General features: G+C 37.6%; 1 protein-coding gene across 2 annotated transcripts in view; it reads left to right on the top strand.

Moving 5' to 3' along the window:
- The window catches only part of LOC122809011 (synaptophysin), a 1,240,178-nt gene that overhangs the window by 522,543 nt on the left and 704,754 nt on the right, over nt 1-12,881 (top strand). The window contains exon 1 of one of the 2 annotated variants that reach the window (XM_044080200.1): nt 290-645. The exons of the other annotated variant lie outside the window; for it this stretch is intronic. Coding sequence (XP_043936135.1) covers nt 622-645 — 24 coding nt within the window. The 5' untranslated portion in view covers nt 290-621. Of the gene's footprint in view, nt 1-289; nt 646-12,881 lie in introns of those variants that run through there. 2 annotated transcript variants of the gene reach the window in all.

The following is a 12,881-nucleotide window of genomic DNA, read 5'->3' as shown; positions in this document are numbered from 1 at the left end:
CTTTTGCACCTTTCTGATGAAGTGAAGGAGAGCAGTCAAATGTAATCACTGTGTTGCTTCCAATATTGTATTTCAGTGATTAATCTAGGCAGTTGTGAGGACTGCATGCTTGATTTAGTTTGACCTGCTTTCTGTTGAGGAAGTGAATGATGTTATCAGTATGCTTTAGGAGTGGAAGAGTTAAAATTATAATGTAAGGTTCCCAGAGGGGAGGAGACATTGCTGGAGTAGGATTCTTACTGTTCTCAGAATCCGTTAACCAGCTGCCTAACGGAGTGAACGAGAGAGACACAGAGAGAGAGAGGGATTGAGAGGGAGAGAGAGAGAGAGAGAGAAAGAGAGAGAGAGTAGAAGGTAGCTGATTCTGTAGAAGCCCCAAGGTGCAACAGTTAGGTGGGATCCTACCACCTTAAAACTACTGTGTGATTGCAGTACTTCCTTACGGTCACTATCTGCAGTGCCATCAGCATTTCTGCAGCTTAATTACCTTGGAATAACAGGACAGGTGGTCCACATACAGTGTGTAAGACACCCTCTGCCAGGTACAATGTCACTTTAGGATGTGTCTGTGCACATCAGCCCTATCAGTGGGAGAAGAGGAAGAATTCGATCGCACTTTAAATGTGTATGGTCATATTTGCCCCGGTAAGTGCACATTGTTTTGTTTTCCCTTTTTTCAATATCAAGTACTGTAGTTGGCAGCATGTACTTTATTGCTTGTAGATACCTTGGCAACTTTGTCACAAACACTTTTTAATGCCCTTTTCTATTTAAAACTTACTTCCTGTTTCAGGACAGAGCGTCCTTTATATTAAAATTAGCAACTTTCATATTTAATATGTGTTTTATCCTTTGCCGAAACAGCTTTTGTTAATATACTTACTGTTCTTACTGTTTTGTCTCTTATAGACACTGAATTTATACTTTAGATAAAGAAACTGTTTTATAAAACAGTTATATCACTTTTTATTTGTAGGAGCATTACAACTACTGCATTTCCATAGATATATATATATATAATTAGTTAGTTGAAAGCTTCTCCAGCTGTTTTCCACAATTTCATATACTATTCAGAAAATGCTAACGTAATTATCAATTCTGGAAAATATTAGAGTGTCAGTAACTGAAGAAGCACAGAAGTACATCTGTTAACATTTGTTATTGACATGTTTTCCTTTTTATGCCTTTACTGTTAACTAAGGATATGTTGAGGTCAGGGTCCTAGACCCTTGCCAAATCATAACATTTCTGTAATGTGCTCTTTGGGTAGTAAAATGGGTGGAATCAATGCAGCCAAGATTGCAGATGTTTTTCTGCTTCTGAATCTTCAACATCTTAACGCACTAACCTCTGCAACCTGTCAGAACTGTGCTGGGCTTACGGCATGCTGTATAACTGCACTTAGTGTGTAATGAGGCGTAGAATATGGATCCTGCACATTCCTTAGCTCTGGCTGTCAGATGTGTGTACCTCAAGTTTAATTTTTCAGTGCTTATGAAGCTGCTGAGACTGGAAAAAATAGCAACTTAAGAAAGTAGACTTGGGGAAGGAGTAGAAGGGATGCTAAGTTGTTGATTTTTATTTTAATTCTTGTAGAGTGGGATGGAGTTTTCCAGCCTCATGTAATTTGTTTGACTCCTTAACTAGCTAGCTTGAATCCTTTGGAATTACAATTCCTTTTCTCTTGAAGACTGCTGTTAAACAACTGCAAATAACCTTAAATATACACTGTCAGTCCCCTTTTCCCAACCTAAATCTGATTGATGCCTGCAGCCAATGCTGTATATAGTTTAAGAGCAGCTGCGTTGTAGGTAGGCATCTAGGCTGAAAAGTTTGATAATCCTTGCTGACAGTGAAGACTGCCTTTACTGTAGCCACTGTTACAAGCTGGCAGTGTAATAGGAAGAAAGCGTTTACAGGAATGTCTGTTATTATGGCATTCTAAAGCGAGTAGATAAACAGGTGTGTGGTGAGGATATAATGAAGTGCAAGCCATAGCATGCACAGATCTTGTCATTTGGGTGATTTCTGCGAGCACTGTTGGGCTTGTGTCATTCCAGCATGAAGGGTGGTACACTGTAGACCTGGGTGTCATACTTAAACAGTGGCTTCTGCTCTTACAGATACTGTCAGTATCATATGGGAACAAAAATCCTAGGAGGCATTATAATTTAATGACTGAAACTAGTGTGAGCGTTACAAGAGGATTTAATGGTTCTTTTTCACATTTTAGAAAGCACGCACTGACATTTTCAGCAGCGCTACTGACTTTTTTTCTCTTTTGGCAATCCTCTTTCTGGTCAGCAAGGAAATGTTAGCTAAACCACTTTCAGAGCTGAGCTGATTGTGTGTAGTAATCTGTATGGGTGAGGGGTACACAGAAGTTAAAAAGAATGTCTTTCAAAATATTCAGATATTTCTCTCAACTAGGCATTCCTAAAACTGATAATGGCTATTGACAGCTGTGAGTATATGTGATCCTTTACATATGAACATGTAACTGGGATTAGAGTGTGACTTTTGAATAAAGTCTGTCAAAGCTGCCAGGAATAAACTGTGACATGGAAGGAGTGATGCTAACCTTCATAAAAGTGCCCTCTAGTTGCATCTGAATTCTCATAAGTCTGTGTTCCTGTATGTTTACAAGTGTTGCACACTGCTGCAAACCACAGCTTTACATTTCCACACACAAAACAGTCTTGGCTTTGCTGTGTATATGAGCACAGTATCATTTGAGTGATAGCAGTTCCTAGTTAAACACAGACTGTAAGTCAGTGTGACTTAAGTGATGCTTAACTTACAGTGCTAACGCTTCTGTATTCTGTGCACTGTGTGCTGTACAGATAACAGCCTTATTTCATCTGCACAATAAATTATTTGTAACATAGATGCTTCATTACCTTCATTTCCGACTTATTTAGGTCAGCTCCCCATGTAGGATGTATTTTCAAAGCACTGCTACCATAGCAGTCTTATATTTGCATGTAGTGGGCATTCTTGGTTGTTTTGAAGAGACACAACTACTTTTAATGTATAGTACTTTGACTATTTGAACACATACAGGTTGCTGGCATTTAGTTTTAAATAAGTAAGCCTTTGATTGACTAATTTCATTCTGGATCTGAAATGTACCATCTTTTATGCATGAGTACTCAGTCTGTTTTTCCATATACTTGCATTTTGCTTATTATTTGTGATAATCGTTAACCTCACTAGGCTGTCCAGAGGCTGGGATTTGCATGGGAAGTAATATAAAATGCTTTCTCGTCTGTGTATTTTGACTAAATACTGGATTTCCGCTTTTATTTCTGAGTTTACTTTGACTTTGGGAACATGACATCAACTGCCTATTTGCTTTGCCTCACTCTGACAGAGTTTTTCAGTGTGTTAATGTGTTAATTTTGAGGAGTGAGGCATTTACCATCTTTGCTGCATTTTTTCTCATTTACATTTTGACTAAAGGTATGTAGCTGTAGTCAAAGGTAGCAAGTTTCAGGAACAAGAAGAAAAACTTTCTTGGAGGAGGTATTTTTGAAGAATGGATGCCTATCTGTGATATTCTGCAGCTGCACAAAAACACTATGTATGTCTGTTCATTTTGTTTTTGAATGTTAAAAGTGTCATTGTAGATGAACTGCATATTTCTTTCTGTGTGAGACTACTGTAAGTAGAATTGATCTTAGCAATATTGTATTCATAACAAAAATTTCCATGATCATGCCCGAAATGTAAAACTCCCGTCCCATTCCCTAGCCCTAAAACTCCCTTACCACTCCCGAACCCTAATCCTAAAGTCCCTTGAAACACTCCGAGAGTATCAAAAATCCACATAAAACATGAAAAGACAGGGTTCCAGGCTGAAAAAATGAAACATATGCCAGATGATGAATAAAATCTTTTACTAGTGCTTCTAGTAAAAGATTTTATTCATCATCTGGCGTATGTTTCGTTTTTTCAGCCTGGAATCCTGTCCTAATCCTAAAGTCCCATGGCTCCCCCCTTAAAAAACCCTCTTCCCACTACTTCTCTCTACTTCTCTCAAAAAAAAAAAAGGTAGGTGAGGTGCAGCATCTGCTTGCCTGAACTGATATTCATTTTTGAACATGAACTTGGCAGCTTGTATGAACTACAAGACGCTTGAGTCCCTGGCTTTGAAACAGTTGCTTTGAGCACTTGTAATATCGCCAGTTCTGCATGGAAGTTCCTGTCTTAGTCTTGTGATGAACTGGCTTCCTGTTCAGAATTATTTCTCAGCATAGTACCCATGGAATGCCAGGAGAGGATTTGGTTCCCTCACCTCCTTGAACAGGATAATGTTTGTGTCAGAATAGATTGATGAATAATTCCTAAATTGTGCATTATTTATAGTTGATATTTGCCCCGTTTAGCTATTCCATTGCATTACAGCAAAGCATAAATCCATCTTGCTGCTTTCCTCATTCAGTCATATTCTTTGTCACGATCTTATAGCTGATTATGCATAATAAACACTTGTAGCTCAGTGAGCCGTACAGTGCTGTGTGTTTTAAATGAATGCTGCTAATCTCTACAGAGGGTTATAGCTCAGTGCATACTTTTACTCCATCAGAAAACTTTATAGACATTACCCAGCCCATAACTATGATAATAAGAGATGGCTACAAAGGTCCACCATTGGAGAGAGAGAGAGAGAGAGAGAGTTAAGAACAAGGGGTGCAGATAGCTAGAACAGTGATACAAAATGCAATCCTGCTGACCTGGGATATTAAAATATTAATAGTCACAGCAAAGAGATAAGGATCGCATAGACCGCAGCCTCTTGCCATGTAAATGAGGAACATGACTTCAGAAAATGTAAAACATGTCAAAAAAGAGAGAGAGTAAAAATATTCAAAATTGTTATAAAATACCTAAAGTCTTGTAATCCAGAATCAGAGCTGGCCTGATGAGACGTGAACATATAGGTAATCAAGTGAGACAGATCTATGGTATGCTACAAACTGGTAAGGCAGTCAACTTGGTGACTTAATTTAAAAATGTGATGTGTGAGTATTGCATGCAGTGATTCTTGTTTGTGGCATAGAGTCCGCCCTTACCTTGGTGATGCATTAGTGCAGTCTTTCATATCTTCTGAGGATTTCTACCTATTTCTTCGATTACTACTGCATATGGGGAATCTGGTAATGACTGTGGATTTGGTTAAGGATGTATACTGTCACTATGGGTTTGGATGAGGATTTGGTTAAAACTATGTATGCTCCACATAGCTACATATGTAATTAATGTGTGATACTAGTTGTCATTTTTCTTTTGGTCATAATCAGAATTGTGATTTTCACAGTGCACAGCACTCTAATTACATATCACTAATGTACATTTTTTATACCTTGGACCTTCTTTGATTACCTAGGCTAAATTGCTCTTTAGTGCCACCTAGGTGTTGGCCATAGTATCGAGACTTCAATACCACTGTCTTTGTTTCTAAAACCGTCTTTGAAGTATGCCAGTGACGTTCTCTTTGATGTCATCATGTCATCCTGACATCATGGATATACCTAAGCATATCCAGAGTACAGAATAATGTTGAATGTGTAGCACTTTGCTTTAGTGTTTGACCTTTAGACTTAAAAGTAAAATAAAAAAGGCACAAGTAAGCTAGCAAAAAGTTACCTGTGTCCAAAGTGGCATATAATTGTTACAAGAATGGTTACAAGATTGCAGATTTCTGGAATGAGAATGTTGCTATACAGTGTATTTTAAACCATAATTTGGACACGTAGCTGAAAATGTGATATTTGTTTTGGAGTGAAGTATGTGGTAGCTGCATAGGATTTTGGCGTATGAGTCTAAAATACCAGTATACATGCCTTCCTGTATAGAATTTAGGCGTATGTGTCTAAAATGTCTTCCTGTATAGGATTTTGGCATATGTGTCTAAAATACATGTATACATGTCTTCCTGACATAGGTGGTCAAGTTTGGCGTATGTGTCTAAAATACCAGTATATATATCGTCCTGGCATAGGCGGCCAAGAGATAATGCATGCTTTTCTTATATCACACCATTACGTAAGTGCTCTAGTAGGGCTCAGAGCTTCATTAGACCCATACCACCTCTATGTCCATTACTGAAAATTATTTAAACACTTGGTTTGCCAGTGCATGGTGTATCCATTGTGAAAATTGCTGTGTTCTGAGTACTAAGAGCATTGCTGTTTGGATCACGCTGAAGTTCCTGTTGTCACCCAAGCTATAACACATCACTTTATTCCAAGGTTAATTTTGTTCTGTGTGTTTTTCTTACTCTGTCTGACCAATCCCCAATAAAAAGACAGTCAGGCTTGCCAACTACATTGGGAGCATTCGTATTTATTTTTTGGGTAGCTGACTGAAACTTACTAACTAGAAATGTTGTTATTTTTATAGTGACCAGCAATCAGTGAAATGCTTAATTAAATTGATGAAACTCTTGCAGTAGCAATTGTTTCTTCTTGAAATCATACCCAGGTCTGTATGTTGGATGTTTTCTTAGTTGTCTAGGCTGCACCACAGACTTTATTAGCAATACAGGAGACAGCTCATATGTCCATAAGTTTTTCTGTGTGTCTTCAGGTTTTCAAAATGTGTGTCTGTCACTGTGTGTATATATATATATATATATGTATATATATATATATGTGTATATATATATAATAGTCTCTATGTAGATGTAAATATATATATATATATATATATATATATATATATACATACATATATATATATATGTGTGATATATATATATATATATATATATATATATATATATATATATATATATATATATATATATATATATATATATATATATATATATATATATATATATATATATATATATATAAAATATATATATATATATATATATATATATATATATATATATATATATATATATATATATATATATATATATATATATATATATATATATATATATATATATATATATATATATATATATATATATATAAATATATAAAAAGTTCCTTCTCTTTGAAGGGGAAGTGACTGCTACCTGATGCAGACTCACTTCCTGTAAAATCGCAAGTCCTTAGGCTTCTAAGCATGTGCTCTTCGGTTATTTCCATTGTACTGCTGTGGTGTGAGTAGGGGGAATGCATGCCCCATCATCCTCTGTCCTTACAACTCTGACTCCTCCTAGTGTGCATCACTGTAAAGTTACCATTTTAAATGCCAAAAAGTAAAGTCTCTTCATGTGTGACTTTGTCATCTGGTTTATGATCCAGGCCCATCACAGATGCTGTTCATAATATTTGTAAACTCTGCAATATGTATCTTGTAGGCTGTATCACAATGATTGATTTTGCTTCTATCACTTGATTTCTGGTGGAAGCCCAGTGCTAGGCTGCAGCTGGAGTGCTCACTTGTAGAGACAAAATAGGAGCATGAAAGGCAGAAGGAGTAAGAGGATGAAACGCTCATTGCATGTTTTTTTTTCAAAGTCCAATAGTCCAATTACAGCATTCACTCTATTAATGATTAGGTTGCCTTTTTCTTATGAAAATGGTTTGTCTATATCTTCATCCTGAAGTAGCATGGAGAAGACTAAGAATTTAGTTGCCATCTCCCATCACTTACCCTCGGTAATTAATTCTTCTATATATATTGTGGCATTTGTACAGTTTAGCTCCAGTAATACATTTCTGGATGTGAGATCAGGGCCAACAGGTAGAGTCTACTCACTTTCCTAGAATGTCTGACCTGCTGCCAGCAAGCAGTAATTCAGTCTCTGTTGGCTGCCCCATGCCTTTGCAGGCCTGGACTGTTCCCACCCACTTGCTGAATTTTGAGATATTGTTCAATACATTGTGCAGGATAGCCACCTTGTTGCATGAGGCCACAGTATGGCATTTAGTTTAGGCCTGTTAGCTTTTTGTGTCTCCATTGGCTTGCAGCTTCCCATCTCTCATTGGCTGAATTTGACATCTGGTATCATTTAGAATGTGACTGCGCCTCCTTCTCATGTGTGGAAAGGGGCGCATACATAGTTCTAGAGGATTTGGTGAATGTTGGGAGGTCTCTTGTTTTATTCCAAATCTTCAGCTATAGCTGAATGAGAAAAGAGATTTAAGACCAATTGAAGACAGTCACACACATCTTGGCTGCAGGTCCCTTTCCTGTGTCTCCTACTTTCTGAGGTTGCCATTAGGTTCACTGTGTTTATGCTAGAGTAGCTAATTTTCATGTATACTTCAGCTGAAAAGTATCCGAGTGCTTATCTGGGACAAGTCACATTACATGCTAACCAAATGAAATACAGAGAAAGCCCTCTGCTTAGGGACTGTTACAGTCATAGAAATGAAAGGACAATATTAGCCATAATTTTGAACCCAAAATCAAGTCATCCAACATATTGTGCTGCTGCCGCTGTCACTGGACCAGTAAGAGCCTCTGGACATGTAGGTGTAGAGCTTTATCCTTTTGAATAAGAAACCACCAAGTGGTGAATAAGGTCAAATTGCAAGCACATGCGCACAAATTACAGAGAGAGGCTGAGATTAAGCTTTGTGCCATTTTCTAGTTTGGAGCATGTAATTACACATGCTGGTTTTGTAACATGGAGACACCTTTCTTTTGAGTCTTCAGTGCCTTGGAATAATTTCCATGTCAGTTCATACTTCCTCAAGTGTTCTTTCTTCGGACTCACCATTCTAAGGCAGATTCCATTCTTATATCACCTGCAGAACACAAATCACAGAAGCTTCAACAGTTAATCATTTTGCTCATAGGCAGCCAAAGGTCATAAACAGACCTGGCAAAGTTTACTCCTTTTCCACACTAGATGTTATATTCATCAGCTGTATGCATCATATGACCTACTTCCCATACAAGTTAGACAAATAAGCATAAGAAAATCGACCTGCTCTTCCTGATTTCTTATAAACAGAATGCTGTTGAAAAGTGCTGAATATTCAGTCCAAGATGGGATATCACATGCCCTGCTGTATCTTCGACATGGTAGATGCAGTGGTCTGAACATCAGCCTTGGGACCTTCTTCATTAGAACTGTCTTATGCTTTTGTATAATACTGAGGAGGAGTGTCAGTCAGACTGTAGTACATGTCCATTTCTGCTGTAAGGTGCTCTCTGCTGAACACACCCAGGAGATCAAACCGACCTTTAGAAAATGAGAAGAGCATTTATTTGGTTAAATTTACACTTATCTGCCCTTTTCCATCCTCTTGTATGTCACTGGTCCACTGACAGAAGAAAGGCCTTAGTGCATAGAACAGTGGTATGCAAGAAACAGACCATCTCCGACCCACCACTGAAGTCCTCCAAGCAAATATCTCAGCCAATGCAGCAACATTTCTGATTATTCCTTAAGATTTCCCATATGGAAGAATTCTCTAAGTTTTTAAAGCCTCGATAAAGCACAGTCAATGACAGATGGATCCTAAACATCAGAGGAGAGCAAAGACCATGTCTTTGAACAACTCCATCCTTTCCCATTTTGTCCTTTTCTGGCAGACCCAAATATTTCTTGAAAAGCTAGCTATGGAGATAGTTCACATCTCTTTCTGGGACCGAGCTTCCATCTGATTCTGGATCTGTGTGATTTCAAGCTAAAGTATCTGTTATGTGAGATTCCACATGGTCATAGAACACATTCTGATGTTACTGCTTTTGGAGGGTGTTTAGGTGATATCATTAAGTATGCTGGATGCCTTTTGGGACAGCAAGATTTGGAAAGTACACAGAATTCTACATGTTACCCAGTGGGAGGCTGCGGTATTTTGAGTTGATGGGACTGCACTTAGGTCCATCCTGCACTTCCGTGGTATTAATTAATGTGTTTAACATGGTGGAAGAAGCTGTGTTCCATCTAAACCTCATTATTCCTCTGTCTGAATAACTGGATACTGGTTGCTCCTATTCAAAAATGCCTTGTGTTACCCCTGATCTATGTATTTATTTTGTTGTACCTTGAATTATCATCAACTGGGGGGATCACCTTTGCTTCTAATGAAACATGTTTCCTTCAGATAAGTGGTACTGAACACTGTACAGCCCAGTACTTTCCTTTTTGTGAACAGGATGTAAGATGTTAGAGAGATAATATATTGGTATGAATCCCAGAGGAGCGTCCGAGTCTGTTTTGTGTTATGAATACTGGAACTCACGGGTCCGCTTTGGTTGTATAGAGGAATAAAGTTCTGACTACGACCCACATCCAAGTTCAAGTAGCAATTCAGATGTATATCAGAGCTGTTGGAGGAGAGTAGGAGTGTCCCTCTTGGGAGGAAGGAGAGAGGATGAACATTAGGGGAAACTTACTGACCACCTAATGAATGCTGTGAGACCTTATGCTACAGATAGAAGGCCTCTCCAACTTTAGAAGGGTCCATTTTTTTACAGTAATGCCCACAGTGGAAGACATTATGACATTTAGAACATGACCTCTGTATTTTTTATTGTGCTTTTTTACTTTTTAAATATTATTTTGTTTTTTTTTTCTTTTTTTTTAAGAAATAGTTATTTCTTTCCTTGTTTACTTGTAATTGTATGTGTCATATTTTTAGAAATATGTAGGGGATGGCCAAGATGTGTAATTATCTGAGTTAGTGTGTGTGTGTGTGTGTGTGTGTGTCTGTGTGTGTGTGTGTGTGTGTGTGTGTGTGTGTGTGTGTGTGTGTGTGTGTGTGTGTGTGTGTGTGTGTGTGTGTGTGTGTGTGTGTGTGTGCGCGCGTGTGTGTGTGTGTGTTTCATGTCAGTTTGTGGGTGGCGCTGTGGATTGCTCTGTGCCTGTGAGTCTATTCCTTTGCTTAAATGTCAGCATCTATACGTTTGTGTATGCCTCTTTATGTGTGGGAATATCTGTGATTGTGAAGCTGTGTGTTTGTGTATGTGTGTACGTGTGTGTGTGTGTGTGTGTGTGTGTGTGTGTGTGTGTGTGTGTTTTACACATTCCAGAAAGTGCTATATAAAGCTTTGTGGTACTCATCTGACTGCAGATGTGATATTCTGCATTGCATTTTGTCAGACAGAAAACTAAGTTTAACATTTTAGCAATATTCTTTTACAAATAATTGCTGTTTTGAAATACTTTTCTAACTGGAGCTGTACATGGGGGGGGGGGGGTCTAAGCAATGGCACTTGCAAATAGAGCTGTCAATAACTGTCAGTGCAGCGTTTGGGTCCATGAGGTTACTTACTGGATTATGGTTATTAAGGTTGATTATTATTAGGCTTGATACAAAGTTGTTGGCCTAGTGTTTGACTAGTCACATCTAAGCATTCTAGAAGGCTGTTTTATAAAAAAAATTGAGTGGTCCAATGAGAGAATACAAAGAGTGACCTTTTTAGAGTGAATCTAAAAAAACTGAAAAAAACACATTTAATTTGCAAGGTGGCAAGTTCCCCTGTATCTGTATCCACATACCCCTGCTAATTATATATACCAACTCCAAGATCTCACAACAGAGGAGAAAGGGCAAATTACGAGACACCACTGCATTGAGATCTCACATGCAAAGCAGCTGTCAGGTTGAAAAACAAGGAAAAAGTGTTCACTCCTACAGATTGCAACCATACATACAGAGACACACAGACACACACACACACACACACACACACACACACACACACACACACACACACACACACACACACACACACACACACACACACACACACACCAATAAAGCCTCCTCCTGTTCAGTCTCAGTGCTATGTCTCCATCTTTACTGTCAAGCTTATCTTTTAGTAATAAAAATATATGTTTTTTATTTGTGCACTAAATCAAATGATTATAAGTGGATTATGTTTGTTTTTACATCTGACACTGTTTTTATGACCTGCAGTTTTATGTTTTAATTTGCTTCATGTTCTCTAAACATAAAATGCATCACATGGTTACATAAGCGTATGCTTTGTATTGCAGTTATAATGTTTAGCACTGCTAACAGCATAACCTGCAATTCTGTCAAGAAAATGAGGGCTCTTTAGTTTTGATTAAAAAGGTAGGAATGTGAAACAAATGCTTGAAAAGTGGTGAGAAGATTTTATTAATACAAATGTGTAACAAAAGAAGAGATGTATGTATGTATGAAACTAAGCTGAAAGGAGTGTTTTTATTTTTTTATTTATTTACTCATTGTTGACTGGGTTAGACTTGGAAAATACATTTTCAGAGGGGACCTGGGAATAAAATATAAATACAATTTACACAGAAAAAAATAATTAAAATGCTAGGTACACAGATGTAATGCAAACACAACAAGTAAACTGAAAAACATGTAAAATAGTATATTATATAATAATGAAATAGTTGGGAGTTTAAAAAGGACAAGAAAAAATACTAGGTGGCCTAAATATATAAGAAATAAGTTTATATTACAAGATAAATCAGAGTTAGAGAAGGAGAAAAAACCTGCAAGTCAGATTTGACAGATTAAACTGGCAGTGGTTAGCTTGCCAGGCTTTAAAAGGCTACATTAATGTGAAACCTGAGATGAGGGCAAGGCCCGAAGGATTAAACAATTGACTAAGGAGATGCTTATTTATGCATGTAAGTTTTTTGTATAGAATTTAAAGTTGTAGGTTTTGCTTTTATAATTGTGCGACTTGACTGCAGTAATTGTACCGATTGGATGAATATGTGAAATTCTATTTAAATGCTTGCTCAGTTTTGTGGTTTACTTGTCTGAAGAAGTCCACTGTAGACTGAATAAATAAGAACAAAGGAGCTTACATGTAAACTGGTATTGAAGTAATCTGGGTGTGATCGGGTGTGTGTGTGTGTGTGCCATGCACACACACACACACACACAAACACACACATGCGCACACACACACACACACACACACACACACACACACACACACACACACACATT

Source organism: Protopterus annectens, chromosome 8.part0, assembly GCF_019279795.1.
Source record: "Protopterus annectens isolate FY-2018-M chromosome 8.part0, PAN1.0, whole genome shotgun sequence".
Lineage (NCBI taxonomy): Eukaryota > Metazoa > Chordata > Ceratodontiformes > Protopteridae > Protopterus > Protopterus annectens.
The sequence above is the reverse complement of the archived record's forward strand: the minus strand, read 5'-3'. Positions and strand labels throughout refer to the sequence as shown.